Source organism: Schistocerca piceifrons, chromosome 7, assembly GCF_021461385.2.
Source record: "Schistocerca piceifrons isolate TAMUIC-IGC-003096 chromosome 7, iqSchPice1.1, whole genome shotgun sequence".
NCBI lineage: Eukaryota > Metazoa > Arthropoda > Insecta > Orthoptera > Acrididae > Schistocerca > Schistocerca piceifrons.
Window position 1 is genome coordinate 450,152,324 of NC_060144.1, and position 25,775 is coordinate 450,178,098.

Below are 25,775 nucleotides of genomic sequence, written 5' to 3' on the forward strand. Positions count from 1 at the left end.
GGTGAAGTTGATGACTGGGCTGAAGCTGGCCATAGAAGCTCAAAAAACATTTTATATTAAATTAACTCCACATTGGCAACTAAAATTCTTGTACTTTAGTTATTATATTTACTGTTCATGTCAATGGCTAGATGTACAGTATTGCAAATCTCTATCTGAATACTAATCTTTTCAGAAGCACTGACTTTTTAACTTTTTTACTGAGCTGAAACTTTTATTTGTATTACTGGCATAAAACGACTTGTGTGCCTAGATCTTCTGTATACCATGCATTGGTCCTTCACAATGACAACGAGAGCAGTAACAAAAGGTAATCTATTTTTGTTATCTATTTATAGACATATAAATAAAACTTTGCAAATTCTTGGTGAAATCAGGATGGACTTGACTGTCTTTTCTCAAGCAGTTCTTTTAAGAACAAACATTCGTGAATGATTCAAGAATGTAACATAATGAACACAGCAACAATGTGACGCAGTGGATGCACCAACAAATGTCTTTTAACAGTCTAGTGGTGGAGAGAGGAAGTCATTCTTGCAAATATCTGTATGTTAACTTACGAATTTGTTATACAGATTGCAGTTCTGTTTGTGCCTAATACTGTTTGTTGCCTCATACTGTTAAGATTGTAAGACTTATCAGTGTGAAAATACTGCATGTGTATAATAATGGGTAGGGTGAACTGAATAAATACAGTCTGGATGTTTTAGAACTGTGTTCCACTGAAATTTTAAATGGAAAAATAAGCATTAACAAGGTTATCCAAGGCTATAAAATTCCCAAAGGAACCCGTAAAAACAATTCAGTCATCATGATAAAACACACGCTGGTCAGACAGCTTTTAGTGCTAATGAAGAAGAGTGTTTGTTTCTCCAAAATTTCACAAAGCAAATTTGTGGCCCATTTTTTGTCCTTAAACTTTTTTTGTACATTACTCTGGAGTTAGTATTAACTTCAATTATTATGGCAGATTTATTTTTCAATTACTGATACAGTTTCAGAGCAATCAAAGCCAGCCTAGAGTCATAAACAACCCACAATTATTGCATAACAGATAATCAGGTTTTTTTAATTTTACGATCTGTTAGAGCAAAAAGTAGTAAAGATCAAAACTTTCATTACTAGAGCTCAATACCCAAACTCTGAAAGACAACCTAATATATTAATTTTATTAGTTTCAGAAATATTTTAAATTTAAAACCCAAAACCTATCAACTTCAGCCCATTTAATGGTAACAGCTCCCAGCACACTGACAGAAATATATAGGTCTTACAGCAAGCAGTTTTATACTAGATAATGTTTGTGCATATTCCATACAAAGTCCCAGTTCTTAAAATCCTTCCCTCCACATTTCACCGCAATAAGGTATTCAACACTTTGAAAACTAACAAGCCTTTTAATTTTTACATATTTCTGTCAGTCTGCTGTAGCCCGATTAAAACACACACATTCAAAATTTACTCAAATCTTGCAAAACATTAATTCATCACCATTATTTACAGGGCAACATCTGTAATGGCAAGACATACAGATAGGTCATTTTCTAGAATCACACTTCAAACTCATTAAAACACAAGATGTAACGATATTCTACAAAGGATGAGTTGTTTATTTTAAAATTATTATAGCATATCACATAATATAATATACATTTTTATGAGCAGTTAATCAGTTTTAAATTAGAATAACCTGTACATTTACTTTGTCATCTTTAATATCAACTTTATCACTTGTAGAAATAAATATTCTGCCAGAAGGTACTTAACATTCATAAACATTTTAAAATACAGCAAATAATCAGCACCTTACATATTTTGTTTCACATGGCAAGCTTCCTTCTCCATTAACGTCTGATTGCATTTTCACTGAAACAGAGAAATACCATTTCAAAACTAAACACTAACCAAAAAAATATTTTCTCCAGAGATCTATTACAACTGACCTACACATTTCAAGTTTCTGTAAGAAGAAGGACTAGTAACAACATTTTCCACTAACATTCTATCAGGCAAGCAATAAACAGTGTCAAATGACAGCTTTTGATGTGACCAGCAATGTGGCTACAAAAATAAGAGTTGGTGGGTGCATGGGGAGAGCAGTCTGCTGCGAGTTGTGGAGCTGCAAAGTTACTAACAAGCAGACTGGACTCACTTGATATTAAGACGACTAAGTACAGCACTTAAACTATTACTTATGTGCAAAAACAAATACGTAAGAAGTGTCATACAATGGAATATTTGTAGTTTATCTGAATTATCGTTCATACAATGGGCTGTTTTGATGCTTTTAAATACAAGTAGTTGAATTTGTGAAGTGTTACTACTGACTGGTTAAATACAAGTAGTTGAATTTGTGAAGTGTTACTACTGACTGGAGAAAGATATTAAGTATGTAGTCTTATGTTAAAGCATGTTGACAGAATAAATAGGTAAATGTTTTCAATTAGAGTTAAGGGGGCCTGGCCAGAAACAAAAGAGTATAATGTTATGTGAAAATCATTCTGATATCTTTGACAGCAGACCTCTTCTACTGCAAACTCTTTGCTTTCCATATTTTGAGAGGTGGTTGTATGAACCAAAACAAGGAAAAATATCCAATAAACAGGGGCTCAGAAGTGCATACCTTAGGAGCTAAGAGCACTTGTTCATCTTTGCTACTGTGAAACATGTCACATATACTGAGCATGTGCTCATAGTTATTAAGGTATGCATTTGGAGCCCATGTTTATTTTTTCCTTGATTTGGTCCACATCAACCCCTCCACAATATGGGAAGCAAAGAGCTTGAAGTAGAAGAGGTCCACAGTCAGAGGCATCAGAATGATCTTCACTTGTAACTTTCAGCTCGGGTTTCCACACCAGAGTCCCATACCTAAAATAAATACATTTTCCTTCTCCATCAACCCTGATAGTTTGTATCATCATCATGGAATCATCCTGTATTAGCAGAAGTTGGAATTTAGGCTCTTGAAGGCATGTGCAGGGCAGCTGCTCGGTCAGTAGAGGAGGAATTGGGCAGGTTCAACAGCATTCCAGATATGTTTTCACGAAATAAATGAGGAAGCAAGAAAACAATACACTGAGAAGACAGTGGCTAAAAGAGTGGTAGCAGGAAAGAAGAGAAATTGGATAGAAGAGAGGGCAAAATGGTGAAAGAGGACAGTGAGGGGAGTAAGAAGATCCTCTAGGGAATGGTTGAGGATATGAAGAGACACAGGATGGAAAAGTCATGATAATCAATAAAGAGGTCAATAAGTTGAAATCTATGAAGCACACAAGAATTTAGAAAAAATAATATAAAAGCTGAAAAAACTGACAAATAAGTATTAGAGAATAATCATTGAGTATGGAAGTATTACAAGGTAGGAGAGTGGGAAAGAAACTGGTCTGAAGTGGTCAGAAGATGGTAAGGAAAAAATATAGTGACCAGATTAAAAAATACTAAAAGAAAAGAATAGAACAACGAATCAAATGATGAATTTAAATTGGCAGGTGGTCCTTAGTTGGCCCATCAGAGAAGAAAAAAAATAAAGGTGAGTGAGAATGTGGAGGAAATGAAGGAGATGTGGAACGAATATTTTAAGAGCTACTGAAACCCAATTGAAATATGGAAGAGAAAAATGAGGAGCTGTGGAATGTAGAGGATGCAGAGATGGACCTAACCTAGACTGAAGTATCAGAAGCGATTAAGACCATAAAAGGAAGAAAAGCAGCAGGATTGTATGAAATAAGTGTGGAGATGGTGAGAACAGCTGGCATTGTTCAAGTGAATTGGCTCTATCAGGTCATGTGACAGTATGGAAAGAAAGGAGAACACCTGAAGAATGGAAAAAGGGAATCATAGGGCCAGTTGCAGGAAACTATCTCAGAATTAGTGGGCAAGGAGGACTGAGAAAGGAACAAGATGGGTTTAGACCAGAAAGGTCAACAGTGGTCCGATTTTTACTGTTATGTGGCTCCACGAGAGACACTTAAAATATGGAAAGGATTTAGTAGCTGCATTCCTGGACACTGAGAAAGTGTATGATAGAGTGAAAAATTGAGGGATGAAATAGTGAAGGCAGCAGAGGATCAAATAGGTAAAAAGACGAGGGCTAGTAGAAACCCTTGGGTAACAGAAGAAATATTGAATTTAACTGATGAAAGAAGAAAATATAAAAATGCAGTAAATGAAGCAGGCAAAAAGGAATACAAACATCTCAAAAATGATATCGACAGGAAGAGCAAAATGGCTAAGCAGGGATGGCTAGAGGACAAATGTAAGGATGTAGAGGCTTATCTCACTAGGGGTAAGATAGATACTGTCTACAGGAAAATTAAAGAGACCTTTGGAGAAAGGAGAACCACTTGCATGAATATCAAGACCTCAGATGAAACCCAGTTCTAAGCAAAGAAGGGAAAGCAGAAAGGTGGAAGGAGTATATAGAGGGCCTATACAAGGGCAATGTACTTGAGGACAAAATTATGGAAATGGAAGAGGATGTAGATGAAGATGAAATGGGAGATATGATATTGCGTGAAGAGTTTGACAGAGCACTGAAAGACCTGAGTCGAAACAAGGCCCCCAGAGTAGACAACATTCCATTAGAACTACTGACAACCTTGGGAGAGCCAGTCCTGACAAAACTCTACCATCTGGTGAGCAAGATGTATGAGACAGGCGAAATACCCTCAGACTTCGAGAAAAATAGAATAATCCCAATCCCAAAGAAAGCAGGTGTTGACAGATGTGAAAATTACCGAACAATCAGTTTAATAAGTCACAGCTGCAAAATACTAACGCGAATTCTTTACAGACGAATGGAAAAACTGATAGAAGCCGACCTCGGGGAAGATCAGTTTGGATTCCGTAGAAATGTTGGAACACGTGAGGCAATACTGACCCTACGACTTATCTTAGAAGAAAGATTAAGGAAGGGCAAACCTACGTTTCTAGCATTTGTAGACTTAAGAGAAAGCTTTTGACGATGTTGACTGGAATACTCTCTTTCAAATTCTAAAGGTGGCAGGGGTAAAATACAGGGAGCGAAAGGCTATTTACAATTTGTACAGAAACCAGATGGCAGTTATAAGAGTCGAGGGGTATGAAAGGGAAGCAGTGGTTGGGAAGGGAGTGAGACAGGGTTGTAGCCTATCCCCAATGTTATTCAATCTGTATATTGAGCAAGCAATAAAGGAAACAAAAGAAAAGTTCGGAGTAGGTATTAAAATCTATGGAGAAGAAATAAAAACTTTGAGGTTCGCCGATGACATTGTAATTCTGTCAGAGACAGCAAAGGACTTGGAGGAGCAGTTGACTGGAATGGACAGTGTCTTGAAAGGAGGGTATAAGATGAACATGAACAAAAGCAAAACGAGGACAATGGAATGCAGACGAATTAAGTCGGGTGATGCTGAGGGAATTAGATTAGGAAATGACACACTTAAAGTAGTAAAGGAGTTTTGCTATTTGGGGAGCAAAATAACTGATGATGGTCGAAGTAGAGAGGATATAAAATGTAGACTGGCAATGGCAAGGAAAGCGTTTCTTAGGAAGAGAAATTTGTTAACATGGAGTATTGATTTAAGTGTCAGGAAGTCGTTTCTGAAAGTATTTGTATGGAGTGTAGCCATGTATGGAAGTGAAACGTGGACGATAAATAGCTAAGACAAGAAGAGAATAGAAGCTTTCGAAATGTGTTGCTACAGAAGAATGCTGAGGATTAGATGGGTTGATCACATAACTAATGAGGAGGTATTGAATAGAATTGGGGAGAAGAGGAGCTTGTGGCACAACTTGACTAGAAGAAGGGATCGGTTGGTAGGACATGTTCTGAGACATCGAGGGATCACCAATTTAGTATTGGAGGGCAGCGTGGAGTGTAAAAATCGTAGAGGGAGACCAAGAGATGAATACACTAAGCAGATTCAGAAGGATGTAGGTTGCAGTAGGTACTGGGAGATGAAGAAGCTTGCACAGGATAGAGTAGCATGGAGAGCTGCATCAAACCAGTCTCAGGACTGAAGACCACAACAACAACAGAGTGAAAAAAGTAACATCTTGGAGACTCTTCAAAAAAAAAAAAAAAGGGGGGGGGGGGGAGATTGGAAAGTTGACTACAAGAAGAATAAAAAGAAGAATAAAGGAAATGAATCAAGGAAGTGTGAGTTGTGTAAAAGAAGAGGAGAGATGACAGAGGGCTGAAGCAAGGGAGTGCACTATTCTCTGTACTTTTCATCACCATTATGGACGAGGTGACACAAGTGCAGATTGAAGAGGGAATGAAAATACGAAAGCAATGGTGTCTGCAGATAATTTAATGGTGTGAGGACTGGAAAATGAATGGGAAGAAGTGGTGGGATTGTATGGATTGAAGTTTAATGCAAAGAAGTATGAAATGATGGTGACTTTGAAGAATAACAGGAGAGTAGCAATGATACAAGTATTAGAGTGCAGGTACTAAAGAAAGTGGAATGTTTCAAGTACCCTTGGGAGTGTAATAGAAGGTTATGGAAGGAATGATAACAGCAGTGAAAGGGGAAGGCAAGCACATGGATTCCTGCAGTGTTAAGGAACCTGATCTGGAGAAAGGATGTACCACCAAAATAGACGCCAATGTCATACCTAGCGTATAACACTCCAATATTTATGTATCCATCAAAATTGTGGGTAATGAAGAAAAGGCAGGAGAGCAGGAAACAGGTTTGCGAGCCAAATTTTAAAGAAGTAGAATATGACTAATTAGAATGGGCAGAATAAGGACTGATTGGCTGGTTGCTTGATTTGGGGGAGGGGACCAAACAGCAAGGTCATCAGTCCCATCTGATTAGGGAAGGATGGGGAAGGAAGTCGGCTGTACTCTTTCAAAGGAACCATCCCAGCATTTTCCTGAAGTGATTTAGGGAACTCATGGAAAACCTACATCAGGATGGTCGGACACGGGTTTGAACCGTCGTCCTCCTGAATGTGAGGCCTGTGTGCTAACCCTTGTGCTACCCTGCTCAGTAGAACAAGGAATGAGACAGTGAATAGTGAAAGAGAAGCCTGAGCACAAGACAATAGAATAGGAGGCAAGAGACCTAAACAATATGACACACTGATGGATCATTGGGGTGAAGGAATGTATGGTGAAGAGAGGAGCAAGCTAGGACAAAGTAAAGGGAGAAACTTGGTGGCAGGACAGGAAAAGATGGAGACGCTTATGTTTTAAACAGACTAGCCAGTAGCTGCAAACTGTAAAAGATTATGATTAGTACATGATACAGTAATTCTGTTCACATCATTGCATTTGTTCTGTTATACAAGTTGTTCTACTTTCCTTTCACATTCTACTTACTAAAAGACAGCTTCAATATAGAGTGCTTACATAGTGTCAACATGATCTGTGAATTTGGTTGTGCAACTTTTTAAAGTAGCGGCACATATTTGTTTCATTAAAAAAGCAAAATGGTACACAGTGTCTAAATAAAGTGTTTTGAACAGTTACTCACAACTGTAGATGCATCCAAAACTGTAAAAAAGGACTCAAATGTGACCATACTTCTCAATATGATCCATGTGTAATATGTCCCAAAACAGTAACCACAGATGAAAATACAGCACCAAGAGAGTGTGCAATGTGATGTTGAACAATTGAGAAACTTATCTGCATACAATGTATCAAGTCAACTGGCTATTATAAAGTTGGATTTATAGTTTGCATACATATGACGTAGCTTTTATGAAGCTGCTTATACAGTTTTCTTTTAAACTTGCTTACTGTATGTAACTTTGTTTTCATTACTTGCATACAATGCATAAGCATATCAGAAGAATACACAAACTTATCAGAAGAATACACAAACAATGACAAGGCTTTGCATGAGATGGTGCTGTGTTTATTAAATTATGATGAAAGTAAATGTGAAAAAAATAGGTTTATCAGCAATTTTTCCCATCACACAAGATGGGTATCTCTCAGCACAAGTTATAAGTAATCTGCCAATGTTCCCCACTTTTGTCCAGCATAGTGCCAAGTTGGCTAGAGCTTGAGATACACAGAACTTGTCTTGTGGTGTCTGTTATGTATGCCCCTTAGCTATTGCACATTTCCAAATATTACCCTGAACAAACATTGCACAAATGAAACTTTCTACACACATTTATCAATCACCTTCATGAATCTATATCATAGCTTGTGGACACACTGCACGTTTTTGCAAGACACAGTTCTTCGTTAACTGTGGTTTTATTATCAATTCCGGACTCAGAGATGGTGGCAATGCACACGACCAAACCAGATAAATGAAGTAGCAATCACATAAAAATAGAAAATAGCACTTACACGTGGAAGAAAGGAAGTAGTATCAAAACAACAGCGACAGAAGCTCACACCGTAGCTACATATGCAACAAAAGATTTCTCTAAGTTTTCCGGACTGAAATTTCAGATTTCCCAGAGCTAATTTTTGCTGTATGTCAGATCAAGTTTTATTTTTCTAGTTTTCAGGGGTCAAGCTGAAATTTTGGGTTGCCATATCACTTGTTGGTAAATACTACAAATTCAGCTAGGCTTTAGAATTTTATCATCAATTACGTAACATAACATTTTGCTGCTTCTGGAAATTTCTTCGTTACCACTCTTTGTCACCGTTCCATATCACTGTGCAATAACTTCAAGTATATGCGAAATCCTTGCAGGAACACGCTTCAAGTAGTTGGCAATGGAATGGAGTGTCAGCAATCATCGTTAACAAGAACACATAATGTTTTAAACAGTTTATTATTATTATTATTATTATTATTATCGATTATTCCCATTTAAAGAGAGCATTTGAACTTGAATTCCGTTATGATGATTGTTTATGTTTTTTCTTAGCCCATATTTTCTTCATGTGTTCACTGTGTTGTTTCTTTCGCTCCGCTGTCCATTTGCATCCTGGTCTCTACTGTGTTGTGGTGTCAAATTTATGTTTTTTGATGATGTTCTTGAATTCAGTTCTATTTTCTGCATCGTTTACTGTTAAGTGTGCTTGTCTTGAGGTCCTCTTCAACTTCTTTTATGCATTTTGTTTTTCCCCGGTTTTCATTCATCCTGTGGATATGTTCATAGAACTGCATTCTTCTTTTCCTTATTGTATCCGTAATCATGTCTGTGTATTTATATAATTCTGATGTTGGTCTCTTCTTCCAAATTCCTTGCTCTTGTATAGGGCCAAAAATTTTCCTAAGAATTTTCTTTTCTTGTTTCTCTATTCCTTTAATTTTAGTTTGTCCACTTATTTGTGTTGTTTCAGATGCATACAGTGCCTCCGGAAGTACGACAGTGTTGTAGTGCCTCAATTTTGCGTTAATGGATATGGACTTTTTGTTATAATAGTTCCACATGAGTTTATATGCTTTCTGTAGTTTTTTATTCTTTCCTCATTGACCTTTAGGTTGATCCCTGATGGCTGGATGATTTCTCCCAGGTACTTAAAATGTGGTACTTGTACGATTTTCCCATGGGTTGTCACAATAGGCAACTTGTCTTGTGGCACTCTTTCTATGTACTGGGTTTTCTCATATGAAATTTGCAGGCCAGTTCTTTGTGCAATTTCGTGTAACTTCTCTATGGCGATAGTGGCTTCTTTTCTATTATTTGTGAGGATTGCAAGATCATCTGCAAAAGCTAAACACTTCACATTGAATCTATTATCTTTTCTAATGCCAATTTGGATTCCATTGACTTCTATTTCCCAAGTCCTGATAATTTTTTCAAGAATGATATTAAAGAGTAATGGTGAAAGTACGTCACCCTGTCGCACTCCAGTTTGGATTTCAAATGGCTCAGAGATATCCCTCATAAATTTGACCTTGGAGACTGTGTCAGTTAATGTTTGCCGAATGATTGCTCTTGTCTTTCTGTCAATGCTGAATTCTTCCAGCGTGTTGCAGAATGCTACTCTGTCTATTGAGTCGTAGGCCTTTTTAAATCTACAAGAGTGACCACTGTGTTTCGGGTGTTTTCATCTGGAGAATCATTTTCAGATTCCAGATCTGTTCTATGCAGGATTGTCCCTTGGGAAAACCAGCCTGGTATTCTCCTATTTGTGGGTCAGCTTGTTCTTCTAATCTATTCATGAGAACTTTTGATAGGATTTTATATGTGACCGGCACGAGTGAGATACCCCTGTAATTATTTGGTTCAGTTTTGTGCCCTTTTTTGTGGAGTGGATGGATGAGTGCGCATTTCCATTCAGAAGGGATCTGTTCTGTTTCCTAAATGTTTAATATGATTTTGTGAATTTTGCCTGTTAATCTTTCATCATTTAACTTCCATAGTTCTGCAATAATTCCATCTTCTCCTGGGGCTCTATTGTTTTTTAGTGTCTTGATAATTTCTGCTATTTCATTGATGGTTGGTGGTTTAGCGTCGGGATTTGGTGTAGATGTCTGGTAGTGAATATCCTCTGTAGGTCTTTCGCAGTTGAGAAGTTTGTTGAAATAGTCTGCGAGGATTTGGCAGTTATTCTTCGTGTTAGTTTCTAGTGAACCATCCGGTTTCTTGAAGCAAAGATTGGGTGGCTGGTATCCTGCAATATGTTCTTTAAACGTCTTATAAAAATTCCTGGTGTTGTTCTTCTTAAAGTCTTGTTCTATCTCATCTAGTCGCCATTTATCATAATTTCTTTTTTCCCTCCGAATTGTTTTCGGATTACTAGAAATTGTTGCCATATTTCTGATGTTTTGTGACTATTGAAGTTTTTCCAGGCATTGGTCCTTTCTTCTATTGCTTGGTCTCATATTATATTCCACCACTTGTGTTTTCTCCTTCTCAGGGGTTGACCCAATTTCATCGCGGATTTGAGGACGTCCACAAGTTCTGTCCAGTTTGTGGTGTCTGTCTGACTGATTTCCTGTAAGATGTTTTCCTTCTTGAGTTTTATGTATTCGGGGTCTGGTCTCAGCACTTTGTTTAGTTTTGGCTTTTTTCTATTAGGTTGTAATCTGGTCTTCATCTGTAGAAGATGGTGGTCTGATTCAAAAAATCCTCTTCTCGTTTTCACATTCAGAATTTCTGTTGTGTTACTCTTGGAGATGGCCACATGGTCTATCTGGAATTCATCCAACATTGTGTTGGGCGACTTCCAAGTATACAGTTTCTTGTTGGGTTTTTAAAATTGTGTTGACATAATTACGAGGCCAAAATTTTCGCATAAGTTTATCAATCTTTCCACATTCTTGCTAGTTCTCTTGTGAGCTGTATGGATTCCGGTGATTTTCCTGTATTTGTTCTCTTTGCCTAATTGTGCGTTAAAGTCACCTAACAAGATTATTACATGGTGTTTGGCAATTTTGTTTGTGGTCTCTTCAATGTCATTCGAGAAGTCATCCACTTTTTGGGGGTTCTTCTTGTTATAATTATTTGTGGGTGCGTGTGCGTTGATCAAGGTATATGCTTTGTTGGCCGATTTGACAGAGAGCGTTGATATACATTCTGAGGCAGACTGGAAGTCAATGACAGAGTCGCTGATAGATTTGTGGACTACAAATGCTGTACCAAACTGTTTGAGACCTTTCTCATTAGTTTTAATTGCTGGTTTTCCTTTGTAGATCCTGTAGTTGTCTGTGTCAATATGGTTTTCGTCCGTAAATCGTGTTCCCTAGATTGCACGGATTTTGATCTGGAATTTTTGCAGCACGTCTCTAAGTTGTTTGATCTTGCCCAGTTTGAAGTGAGTATTAGTATTAAGTGTACTGATGAAGTGTCTTTGTTTTGTGTGTAATAATCTGGATGTTGTCTGGTTCTCAACCTTAGGTGTAACATGATGCTCCTGGTCCCCCGGAATCCGATGACCAGGTAAACCCAGCCTTGTAACTGGTGCCTGGGGTAGTGGATTCATTCCTTGTGTTATCATCATGTCTGGTTTTCAAGTTGAAAACTAACTTGGTGGTGGTCCTTCCTAGGAAAGATTATTATTATTATTATTATTATTATTTCTTCTTTCTCTTCTCAGACGTTATGTCTGGTCAAAAATGGAAAGTGACGCGGACCTTGATCACGTGTGACTTCCTTTTAACTGTTTGGTATATGTTACATTGCATTTAGGAACTTTCGGGTAATTGAACATGTATCAATAATCACATATTTCTGTAGTTGTATATATACGCTTGGATGTAGCTGTACTGTGTTGATGTACTGGTGGATACTGTGTGGTATGACTCCTGTAGTTGATAGTAGAATTGGTATGATGTCAACTTTATCCTGATGCCACATGTCTTTGACTTCCTCAGCCAGTTGGATGTATTTTTCAATTTTTTCTCCTGTTTTCTTCTGTATACTTGTTGTATTGGGTATGGATATTTCGATTAGTTGTGTTGATTTCTTCTTTTTATTGGTGAGTATGATGTCAGGTTTGTTATGTGGTGTTGTTTTATCTGTTATAATGGTTCTGTTCCAGTATAATTTGTATTCATCATTCTCCAGTACATTTTGTGGTGCATACTTGTATGTGGGAACATGTTGTTTTATTAGTTTATGTTGTATGGCAAGTTGTTGATGTATTATTTTTGCTACATTGTCATGTCTTCTGGTGTATTCTGTATTTATTATTATTATTATTATTATTATTATTATTATTTAGTTTAGTAACCCCCTCACCAATGTGCAAATAGAAAAGAGAGATCCAACAAGGGCACTTCTGATGGGACCACTGAAAATTTTGCTGGCCAGTCATATTAATTTCCATAGCAACCAAATATGAGGCTGCCTAGTGGTCGAATCTTCCTTGATTGCTGAAACCCATCTCGCTTCTACCAGTGGACAGCTGCTTTGACAGTTCACTATGTGTGTAGTACTATGAACTAGCATTGGGTGGTTTCCACCACTGCTAGGTTTAACAGAAGTCTGATTAGAATCCAACTTACTAAACAGGTGCACAATGTAGGAGTAGTACTTGGACTTTGCAGGAACTCTCTCATATTAATTCTATTTTAGTTTACATCAAGTTCCACAAAGAACTATAACTGTTTGTTTTAATGGAATATTAAATAATTTTTTGTTGCATAAGTTTATTTGTATTGATTAAATGGTGTGGTTCTAAAGTGATGATTACAATAGTTAGCTTGAAGCATTGCAACAAAGCAAGGTGGGACTATCATACCTGCTCTTATACTCTTATACCTCTCCTAAAATTAATATAAATTTTTCCTTTTATGATTTCATTTTGTTAAAAGCACATACAGAATACTTACAGTAAATAGCTAACATTTCATTCATGCTTTATTTCATTAAAATTTATTACTCACTGGATGGTTTTCAGACTGCGGAGAATAACAGCACATTTGACTTTTGGGTAAACATGTTCTTTAAAGGTATATCCATGACTTGCAGGCAAAGATGAAATTTTCATTGAGAATATAGCTGTTTATTTATAATCAAAACAATTCACTTAAGAGCTCACATTCTCCTCTTTCCAACAATCATTTTACTTTTTCCAAAAACTTGGTATGTCAATAGTTTTTCATATTCAAACATTTCTGATCTTAAATAGTGATCATTTCCTAAATTCAGCACCATGCATTAGTAGCCCAGATTTTTCTGATTCCAAAAATGCCAACCATCACTAGAACAACTTGTTACACACGAATTGTATCTGCAGTTGTGAATACAAACAACCATCAGCTGTTTAAGGAAATAATGACAATGAAAACCTGTGCCAGACCGGTACTCGAACCCAGATTTCCCACTTTCCTTAACTGCTTTGGCTATTCATGCATGACCCAGGAATTCTACGTTATTCTTCTTACCAACACAGGCAATGCCTTATCATAAATAACTTGTTATAAATTGTTGAAGGTGTACAGCAACCAGGCACTTTAGGTTACTTTATTGCCCATTTTGAATTTTTCACAATATATTTGATTTCGTATTTTGTGAATCAAAACATGGTGCACATTGTAAATTCATTTTCTGGCCAAAAGAAAGTGGTTTACAGTGCAATCAACATAAGTGATTGTGAAATTATCTTTGAGAATATATTTCGTTAGAAGAAAACTGAAAAAACAAATGCGCCAGAAGGACATTTCACAGGAAATCTATGTATCATCTGTTTTGATGAAAGCATGAAAGCCGTCTGAGGATGAATCATGAAAAATTCTAAACTGGTAACGCTAGTTTCTTAGTAACCTAAAACCAATTCGTGGCTGGTTGCTGTATATAATCTACAATTTATTTCATACAGAAACCATGGACTCTGACCATGTCTTTACTTGACAAGATTACAATATCTTTTTACTTTATCAACTATTCAATTTGACATTTTGGTGGGTTTTGTCATCCCCAAGTACATAAATTATCCACACAAAACAGAACCTATAATTGTAGTCTCTGGCTGATGAGGCCACACTGCAAGCAGCTGTACGTAGTAGAAGACACAACTGGGTGGTGGGGGTAAGTAGGCGACTGGGAAGGGGAGGGGTTGGTTAGCAGGGTAGGAGTGGGGACAGTAAAGCGATGCTTGTGGGAGCACACAGAGATGAGGGGTAGAGAGGGTAGTCAGGGCAGCTACGTGCAGTCCAGTCGGCAGGGAGGGGGTAGCAGAAAAGGAGAGAGGTAAAAAGACTGTGGGTGCATTGGTGGAACAGAGGACTGTGTAGTGCTAGAATGGGAACAGGCTAGATAGTAAGGAGAGAGACTAACAAAGGTTAAGGCCAGAAGGGTTATGGGGCTGTGGGATGTATTGCAGAGAGAGATCCCCCCTGCACAATTCAGAAAAGCTGGTGTTGGTGGGAAGGATCCAAATGGCACAGGCTGTGAAGAAGCCACTGAAATGAAAAATGTTGTGTTGGGTGGTGTGCTCAGCAATGGGGCGATTCAGCTGTTTCTTGGCCACAGTTTGTCAGTGCCATTTCGGTGCCATTCATGGGGACAGACAGCTTGTTAGTTGTCATGTCCACATAGACACATAGAATGCAGCACAGTGGCTGCAACTTAGCTTGTAGATCACATGACTGGTTTCACAAGTAGCCCTGCCTTTGAGGGAATAGGTGATGATTGTGACCGGACTAGAGTAGATGGTTGTGGTGGGAATATGTATGGAACAGGTCTTGTATCTAGGTCTATTACAGTGATATCAGCTTTGAGTCAAGGGGCTGGGAGCAGGGGTTGTGTAGGGATGGATAAGTAAATTGTGTACATGCAGTGGGCTGGGAAAGACAGTGGGTAGGACAATTCTCATTTCAAGGCATGATGAGACGTAGTCGAAACCCTGGTGGAGAATGTGATTCAGTTGCTCCAGTCCCGGATGGCACTGAGTTACAAGAGCCATTGCATCTGCAGTGACAAGCAGTCCCCCTCAAAATACACAAGAGTATCACTGAGGCCTTCACAGACATAATTACCGTTCCAACGTTGTACAGAAACAGAACCCTCATGTCTTATCTCTCCAGTCACCCATCACCTCCTAAAGTCCCATCATCTGGCCACAGAGGAGCCTTCCCCACGTGACTCAGAACACCCATGACTTGAGAGACTGAGTCACATTTTCTGCCAGCGTTTTGACTACCTCTAGTCATGCCCTGAAACGAGGAATGTCCTACCCACCATCAGTTCCATACCTCCCACAATGGTATTCAGTCACCCAATGAACCTACAGAATATCCTTGTCCATCCCTACACACATCCTGTTCCCATCCCCTAGTCTCATGGCCCATATCGCTTTAATAGACCTAGATGCAAGACCTGTCCCATACAAGACCTATCTCATACATCCTCTCACACCACCTACTCCAGTCTGGTCACAAGCACCATCCCATCAAAGGCAGGGCTACTTGTGAAACTAGTGAAGCTGCAACCACTGTGCTGCATTTTATGTAGACATGACAACTAACAATCTGTCGGTCTGCAAAGAAGAAACAGCTGGACCACCCCATTCCTGACCACACCACCCAACACAACATTCTTCATTTCAGTGGCGGCTTCACAGCCTGTGAAATCTGGATCCTTCCCACCAACACTAGCCTTTCTGAATTGTGCAAGTGGGAACTCTCCCTGCAATACACCCTATGTTCCCTTAACCCTCTTGGCTTCAAACTTCGCTAATCATTATTCTTACTTATCCTGCCTCTTCCCTGTTCCCATTCCAGCATTACACAGCCCTCTATTCCACCAATGCAACCACAGTCTTTTTACTTCTCTCTTTTTCCGCTAACCCCCCCCCCCCCCCACCCAATGCCCCGTCTAACCTCTCGACGACCGAGCTGCCCTGCCCTCTCTCCACCTCGTCCCTGAACACTGGCAAAAGCAGCACTTCACAGTCCCCAACATCTACCCTGCTATCCCTCCCCTCCCCACCCTAGCCTCCTCCTTTCCCCCACCACCCAGATTCTTCTACCATCTAGCGTTGCTGCTTGCAGTCTAACTGCAACAGACAGAGACTGTGGTCGTGTGTGTGTGTGTGTGTGTGTGTGTGTGTGTGTGTGTGTGTGTGTTCTATCTCTGACGAAAGTCTTGTTGGTCGAAAGTTCATTTTCTGATAGTCTTATGATTTTTTCATATTATGCTCATCTATAAATAGGAATGGCGCTATTACATGATGTAAATTAGTTAGTTTGTGTTAAGTACCTAATTTGCAAACATGTACGTGTCGTCACCAGTCAGCTGGAGAACAGCTTCCATTACGTACATATCACATAGTCCATAGTGTTTCAGTGTTTGACACTGTGCCACAACAGGTTAATTGTGTGTCATTTGTGAAACACCACATTTTCATTTATTTATTTTTAACTTGGAGGCTTGGCATCAGCGAATGGATATTCTAGTGTAGTTTGCGGACTTTGACTTCGACATGCCAGACCAAGTTAATGCTGACCCAAACACCCATGCTCATGAGAAGATGTGTTTAACTGTGTCCAGATGCTGCTGATCATTATTAAAATCAAAAAAGAAAAGAAGGAGATCAATAATCAAATAATTTTGTGTCAGTTCATGATCAGCCCCATTTCAATGCACATGATTCTTGATTAACTTAACATTTTTATATGTGGCAATAGAATGTATGTTGCAAATATGCATTAATTCATTTTATTTGTTGACTGTTAACATGTGGCATGATGAAACTTTTAATAATGACCTATGGTCTAAAATATTTTAGAATTGTGTAATGGGAGAGAAAGTCTGAAAGGCAGAAATAATACTGAGACTTAAGCATCCATAACAAAATACTAGGGTGAAATGTTGCCATAAATGTGTCTTTGGTCACCCAAATTCACATCAACTTGAAACTATGACAGAATATTTTAATGACAGAAAAGATCTACAAGTTATCTAAAATATCTAAAAGTATAAAGATAATTGCAATTTCTGTAAGTAGCAAAATTTTAACCTTGGAAATTATTTAAAGTTGCTGTACTGCAGTAATAGAGCATCTCTAATTCTCATAGCAATGCCAAACCAACAGCAAGAATCTTAGGCCCTATTAACTAACTTTTATTTATTCTTTAAAGACTCTCTCAATGCACACCTGCACCAATCATCAATTCCACCCACTTAATAAAGCACTTGTTTAGTAGTCTTTTTGTTGTGCCTGTATGTGGCTCAACATTTCCACTACACAGTGAGTAAATATCTATCTTTTTCATAACACTGTCAAAATGTGAAAGTTATGTATTATTTGGCAATGGCACCAGACTGTGTAAAATGTGTATTCATTTGGCCCCTAATAGTTGTGAATATTATTGTCTTAGCTTGTCACTAGAGAACTTAGTGACATGCTGCCTATGGATGTAATTTATCTATCTGGCACAAATGTTTAGACTGTTGCTTATGACAAGGCTGATCCTCTCACAGGGAACACTGATTTTAAAAAAGAAAATTGTCACTGTTGGCAAGTGAGTAAACTTACACCACTATGCTGCGAGAAAATCAGCAAAGTACTACTTTGTTTTGAACTTAGTACAAAAGAAATGAAGCTAAAATATTCAATGCTAAACTACAAAATGAGTTCAAAAAGTTTAAAAAATAAAAAACTTAGTTTTTGGATGAATGACAAATTTAAATCTACATGGCAAATTTTAAAGCACATTACATTTCGTTGCACTTGTACTCAAGCAATGGGAAACTGACCTGGAGCCCAGGATTGAAGATTCCTGAGATCAGTGAGCACACAGGAGTTAGCTGCCACTGAACAACAAGCATTACAATAATTCACTGCCCTTCTTCACCATTCCATGTGACTTCAGAACTGATTGTTCCCAAAGCAGGATTTGTAGAAAGTAGCTTGTAACATTTCTTTCCATCAATGAGCAGTTCAACTCCCATAAGAATCTCTAAGAACTCCCTGAGTCTGAGTCTTTCACAATATCCTGGCTTTTCCAGGAAATTCAATTTCCTTGTGAACTAATTTTCGAGGCACATCTCCACCCTGAGCTTGACATAAGGTAAACTACGTATCTCCATTGTGACTTACATAAAGCACAAGGTTGATCGTATTTTTAAAATTACTTTGTTAAGCAACTAACGGATATAACAATCACTTAAGAGATCACTGCTGCTTGCCTGCCAGATGGCTCCACATACACATACCTACCCAACCTTGATAGTAGAAAATGCTCTGCATTTTTGTGTGCTGCCCAGTCCCCTCAAATGTGGACACACACTGGCACTAGTCAGAGCTGTGCATAGTCTGTGCACCAAAGCAGAAACAATGCATAAGACACAACAAACATTGCATAGTTTAGTATTATGAAACGCCCAACCATTTCCTATTGTCATGAAACCTGAAATTCCAAAAGTTGGGAGTACTTTAACCATTTCCATGTGTTCCTGCTGTTTGCTCTTGTTGTGCCTCCTAAAATTAAGTACTTGTCAGCCCACCTGCTTCTTCATCAATTTAAAACAAAAAATTACACGGGATCTTATTTTTATATAATTATGCAATAAAGTCATTTTGCAGTGACTCATTTTCTAGACTCCTTGAAAATGTTACGAGAAACCCCCCCCCTCCCCCCCCCTTTTTTTTTTTTTGCATGAAATTGTATGTGAGTACTTTTTGTGGAGAACATATCACCTAAAGCATATGTCAGGTGTAGTATAAAAGAACAGATATCTACTAGAATGTATCACAAACAGTTTTATAAAGGTCATTCATTCTGACACTGGTCTTGGAGGTGGCAAACATTACTGAAAGCTGGAGAAAATTTGCCATACAAATGGTAGATCATATTGTATTCTCACACATTACAATCCACTTGATGCTGTATTTTCCACCAGTGGGAAACATAACTGTCTTACTCAAAAGGGGCGTAAGTGAGGATTAACATAGACCCATGCAAGATGCCTCTTCCATGGCACATAACCAATTCATAAGAGCAGAATTCAAATTACATACCCACACGGCGCCATCCAATGGTGTATCAATAACATCTGGTGCAAGGCCTGCCAAAGCCTGTTCCTGTGTTATTGCTGCCAATTCTTTCAGCCATTCATCTAACAACACTGCACACATGGCTGCTGAGCGTACTTCTCCAGTTTCCAGCCAACTGCAACAATACATATTCTTATTATATGCAAGCCCTCAAATTATTCAATTAGTAGAATCAATTATTAAACTTAGATAATTTAAATGTAATAACATTGTATGACTCAGTATGTCTCTTATTAGATTATAAGTGTTGCAACAGCAATATGTTTGTGTGTATTCTTTAATGTTCTTTTGATAAGGTAGATGCACACCATATTAGAAGTTCTAAATTTAAAAAAAAATAAATGAATACATATAGCTCTAATATGATCTTTTCATTTCAAGTAAGTAGTGTGTTTAATGTTACAAAATAATGTGTATATAGTGTGCAAAGTGACAGAGTGAGAAATGAATGCACATTGAAGCATTAACCATTTACATTATTAAAAAACTTATTTGTAAAAGAGTACTGAACATTAGGGATAAACCAAATGAGGCAGCAGAGTTTGAGAGTGGCCTTCTATTTGGGCAGGTGGAGGCACCAATCTTCCTACAGCCAGCCTTATTTAGGTTTTCCATGGTTTCCTTACATTACTTCCGGCAAATGCAGAGATGGTTCTTACTATAAGGTTGCAGCCAACTACCAGTGCCATCCTTATCATAGTACACTACTTTTTACAGAACAGTTTCTTTGATGCAATGTCAGTAATAAATACTGAAACTTTATTGTAATTACCAACAGAAAAATACTTTTAGTATCGTAAACAACCTCCACTTCTCTCCTGATCTAACTTCATTAGACAACAGATATGTACACCACGAATTCACTGTTTTTGATGTGTCGGCAGCTGGGCCAACACCTTGTAGATCGAGATGGCTGAAAATGCACGCTAGACTAACGCAGACGGGCGTGAAGTACTGGAACAGGCTACGTAATTAATGCTATGAAGAAAAGTACGTAGCTGGATTAATACTTATCTTTAATCAATCATTGTGGTACATCGCTCTTGACTATACACAGGAGACTTTAATTACAATCACTGTAAGGCTAATGGCGCCTTGCTAGTTCGTAGCCATTAACTTAGCTGAAGGCTATTCTGTCTCTCGGCTAATGAGAGAGAAAGGCTTCGTACATCTAGTCGCTAGCTAGGTCGTCCGTACAACTGGGGTGAGTGTTTGTTCGTATCACGAGACCTGCCTTGTGGTGGCGCTAGGTCTGCGATCACACAGTGGCGACACGCGGGTCCGACATGTACTAAATGGACCGCGGCCGATTTAATCTACCACCTAGCAAGTGTGGTGTCTGGCGGTGACACCACAGTTTTGATTCATAGATGAGAAAAAAATTGTGTCAGAAGTAGCATATGTAACATGATTATCTACCACATGAAAATTGTATGTGAATAATAATTGAAAGAATGTACCACATCTGAGACATCATTATTGAAAATGCATGTTAGGTACAGTATACATGAAAGGATATAGCTACTAGAAAGTGTAAGGTACACAGTTTGTCTGAAGGTCATTTATTCTGACATTAGTCTTGGAGGTGGCAAACAGTATTAAAATCTGGAAAATACTTGCAGGACAGACAGTAGATCACACTGTCACTGAACACCATCCTCTTGCTTCCATATTTTCCATCAGTGTGAAAACTAGTATGTATCTTACTCGCAAGGTGCCTAAGACAGAATTTCTGCAGATTTATGCAAGATGACTCTTGTGCAAGAGATAACCAGTTCACGGACTCACAAAATAAAAAGAAGTGTGACATTTGGAACTGTGCATATGTTTTAGTGTTTTCTTAAATAGATTTACATGCAATACACAGAATTGTTCAATTAAGAAGTAGTATAGGACAAGAGCATTTTCAACAAGTCCATTTCCAAAACCTTATAAATCCCTGCTTTTGTCTTCTCCAACCCTGTGCTTCCAAAACTACAACTGACATGCATTACAACTGACTAACAATTAACAAATACCTGTTACGAGGGCTTGAACGCTGGCTGCTATTATTCATAGGGCGCCCATCTGGTGTCTCTGAGATCTGGTTACTTAGGCTATGTACAGGGACTGAAACACCAGCTCGACGGAATACTGATGATAATGTAGATGTGAAGCTTCGCCTTTTGCTCTCTCCTGAAACAGAAGTATTGCACAACTGTGGTCTCTTTTTTTTTCTTTTTTTTACACGTTAAACACACATGATCATTAATTTAATATATACAGAGAGCAGTGCAAGATTTTGTTCCCTGGTTCATAATGTAATTGTGTGTTAAAAGACATGTTAAGTCAATGAGTGTTGTAGATGATGTTCATGCTGAATGTCCAAAAAGTGTGATAAGAGAGAAAAATGAGTCTACAATACATGAAATTTACACGTAAAGTGAACTAAAGTAACTGAAAGAGCAGTATATATGAATACATGTTTTGTGCTATTATATGTCATGGGATACATAAAAAGAAAATTTCTGAACATTAAATGCCTCAATACATTACAACATAAAAACATGCTGTTCAAATGTGTCTCAATCAGTAGATTTGGCTACAAGTTCCCTGATATGATCCTAGGTGCACTCTTTTGAAACCAAATTTAAACAAGGGAACATTACTTCTGATCCAATATTTGGAACAAACCATATTTTTTGTTATGTTTTACTTATAAGAATCTTCTTACCTAAACGAGGTCAAAATACTTCAAAGCTAAAAGGTATGATTACCACTGTCCACCTACAAGCCATTCCAACCAATTTTGGCATAACTTTGAACTATTTTGGGTTAAGAGGGTGTATCTATCAGGGCCAACACCGGAATCGGGTAGGGCGTGGGGGGAGAGCAAAAACAATTTAGTAAATCTCTTAGCATAAAGGGTGAACCAGGAAACAAATGAAAATTCTTGTGGCTATTGGAGGCCTGGTTAATCAGTTGTTAGAGGTGTTAGAGGAGGAAGGGGAGGAGGAAAGAGGGGCAAAACCAAGTTGTTAGTTTGACTGGAAAAATCAAGAACCAGAAACAAAGTTATATCTTAGCTGATTATTCGTTTAGATATAAGAAGGATGAAGGAGAACATATCATATTCATGAAAATGAATATAAACGTAAAATAAGCATTTTTGTACATATAAGGCTATATAGACATGACCAAATACTAGAAAAAGGAATGCTTACAGATGATACAAACTTACGGTACCCACTGAGTATCTGGGAAATTATCATCAAAAATTTCGATTCCTTATTGTGCTGTCTGTCATGCAGAGAAAATGAAAATTAATTTGTGGAGATTTCTATGTTAGCTTGTTTTAGGAATGTGGCAGAAAAAATGATCGCAATGTGCTACTAACCACTTACAATTTAGTATGAGTCATAAATTTCCCTAACTGAGAACAATGGAACAGTAATACCCAAAGAGATAAACTTTTCATACAATGAGTGGAGATTAAACAACATATGCCTGCACTGTGGACACTGCGTTCTCCGATAATGACACATGTATCCTTGCAGGTAGCTAAATGTGATCTTAGAGATGTGGTCTGCCTATGCAACTAAATGAAAAGCTGTTTCTTTTGGGCAGCAACCATTTTGGTTCTTTTTATTTGTGAAACATTTTCTGCACCTTGAAATATGTTTGTCTTATGTATATAATGTCTGCATTACATAATGATTACAGATAAGCTACTACACTGCAGTTTTTTATTATTCTCTTCTTGTTAAATGAGAAACAACTTTTTGAAGAGCAAGTTTCATAGGGTTAAATTATTATTTGGATCTACTTATGATTTTGTGATCTTCTTAATCCATATGTGTTGTCCTGGAGTTGTATCCAGATGGCCTATGTACAGGAGGATGACAGATTTTTTGCATCTTTTTAACACATTTCTATCGAACACTTATCTTTCACAGTTCCCTGTATGTTGTTCGTGTGTGTGTTTACTATATCTAGTATTTCCAACTGTCGCTGTGTATTGTTTTGTTCATCTTTAGTTTTTGTTGTGGTGTTAGTTAGATATTTATGTTTCTTTGTTTGGAGTGTCCATGTGTTTGGGAGATTAAGTTGTTATTTAACCTAGATATGTTCTGCATCTCAGTTATTGTTTCAGTAGCTAAGATAATCAGTGAATTGTTACTTATTTTGATTTAGTCATTTAAATTTTCTTGTTCAGTGCAAGGATTCTTTAGTGGAAATTTTGATGTAACATTAGGGGTTTTCTGTTGTTGTTGCTCATGACAATTTTTATATCCTGTTCCATGTTAGATGGTCATGCCCATGCTTTATTAGGTGTTCAGAGAAAAAAAAAAAAGGCTATTTTAATACTTCCAGCCTCTTATGTGTTGTTTGTGTCTAGTTTTGAAATTTCTACCTGCACATTCCCAGATACAGCAATTTGTGATCTTGACATTTTAACTTTAACTGATATATAGTAGCTCTTCAAGAACTGATTGTTTTTCTTTTCTTTTCCTTTTTTTCTCATTGGTGTTTGTAAATGTGATACGAGTGTGATTCTTGTTTTATACTTTACATGTTACCCTTCTTTCTTTAGTGTATTTGCTATTCTGTTTTTTATTTGTGTTTGTGTGATAAAGTGCATCATTTCTTCTTGTTAGTCATGTCATGAGTGTTCCCCTTCTGTGTGTTTGTGTGTGTACTGTAGTGTCTGTCCTGTTTGTGTTTAGTGGTGCTTGTGTCCTCTGCTTACTTTCATTTTTCTTGGGCTATTTTTATTTTTATTTTTATTTTTTTTTTTGGGGGTTGAGTTTATGTATTCTGTTGACATTTATCCATTGTTTTTGGCTATGAGCTGTATTGTTTACAACTCTTTTTCATAATTTTCTCTGCTGAGTGGGATTTTATCTAGCCTGTGTATGCTGTGCTGAGACCAACTAGTTTGCAGTTTTGTGTGTGGTTTGATGTGGTTTGTGTAGTTGTGTCAGCTGCTGTTTGCTTTCTGTGAATGTCAAATTTGTGCTTATTGCGATCTTTCTTTCTTGTTATATCCATCACTATTTTATACACCATCCTGGTGTCCACAGGCCAATTATCATACATTGGTCAACTAAGTATCAGTCCAGGACGACACATATGGATTAATATGATCACAAAATCACATGTAGAATCAAACAGAAATTTAATGTTATGAAGTTTGTGCTCCAAAATGTTTTTTCTCACCAAACAATAAGAGAATAGCAAAAAATTGTAATATAGTTACATATCTGTAATCATTATCCGGCACTACTTCACCTTTTCTACATTGAAACACACCACTTCTTCAGGTATGCATTTTAGAACCCATGTTTACTAGACCTTTTTGTTTCGAATGATCGAGGCTGTCATACTCCTGAATATCGTCCATTCCTATTGTGACACCTAATCTAATGTCCGCCCCCCGTAACTGAGTGGTTAGTGCGACAGAATGTCAATCCTAAGAGCCCAGGTTCAATTCCTGGCTGGGTCGGAGATTTTCTCCGCTCAGGGACTGGGTGTTGTGTTGTCCTAATCATCATCATTTCATCCCCATCGACGTGCAAGTCACAGAAGTGGCATCAAATTGAAAGACTTGCACCCGGCGAACGGTCTACCCGACGGGAGGCCCTAGTCACACGACATTTACATTTACGTAATCTAATGCAAATATTATTTACATAAAAAAAACACGGACATTGTGGTGACAAAAGTTATTGGATAGTGATACACACATATACAAATGGAGGTAGTATCACATATACAAGGTATAAAAGAGCAGTGCATTGGCGGAGCTGTCATCTGTACTCAGGTGATTCATATGAAAATATTTCCAGCATGAATATGGTTGCAAGATAATTACTTTAAACGCAGAATGGTAGTTCGAGCTAAATGAGAGTAGCAAATTTTATGTAGGGTTGTCAGTGCTAACACACAAGCAGCACTGTGTGAAATAACTACAGAAATCAATGTGGGACATACTATAAGATTATATGTTTATGTTTCATTTAAATTTTTATAATTTGTTTTGCTTTAAAATTTTTGCATATTGGTACTATATTTTCTGTAGATGTAAAATAAAGTGTGCTATACTGGATTTTTAAGTTCTTTGCATTGTATGTGAGTAATTTATGTAAAATACTATGTAAATTGTTTATTATGTTAAATAAGTTTCTGATGACATTTTGTATTTAAAAATATTTGTGTGTATAAATTGTTCATACTGACATAAATTTGACAATTTAAGAAATGGTCATGCTCAGGAACAATGTAAGAAATAATTGTTGTAAAAGCCAGTGCACTTTTGTTCAAAACAAAAGTGGCTCTGAGGAGTGGAAAAGGTGGCACGGGTGAATTCGCATGCTACCTAGAGCAAGTGCAGGAAGTCAGTCACACAGTCTGTAGGCAAGCAGTCACTGAG

At 37.7% G+C, this 25,775-nt stretch overlaps 1 protein-coding gene across 2 annotated transcripts in view; it reads right to left on the reverse strand.

Annotated features, from left to right (window-relative positions):
• Window positions 1-1,581: 1,581 nt before the first annotated feature.
• The window catches only part of LOC124804654 (FHIP family protein AGAP011705), a 228,100-nt gene continuing 203,906 nt past the window's right edge, over window positions 1,582-25,775 (reverse strand). For both annotated transcript variants that reach the window (XM_047264879.1, XM_047264878.1), the window contains exons 11-13: window positions 21,382-21,538; window positions 19,328-19,478; window positions 1,582-1,866 (exon numbers count right to left, since the gene is read on the reverse strand). In XM_047264879.1, coding sequence (XP_047120835.1) covers window positions 1,864-1,866; window positions 19,328-19,478; window positions 21,382-21,538 — 311 coding nt within the window. In that variant the 3' untranslated portion in view covers window positions 1,582-1,863. The remainder of the gene's footprint in view (window positions 1,867-19,327; window positions 19,479-21,381; window positions 21,539-25,775) is intronic.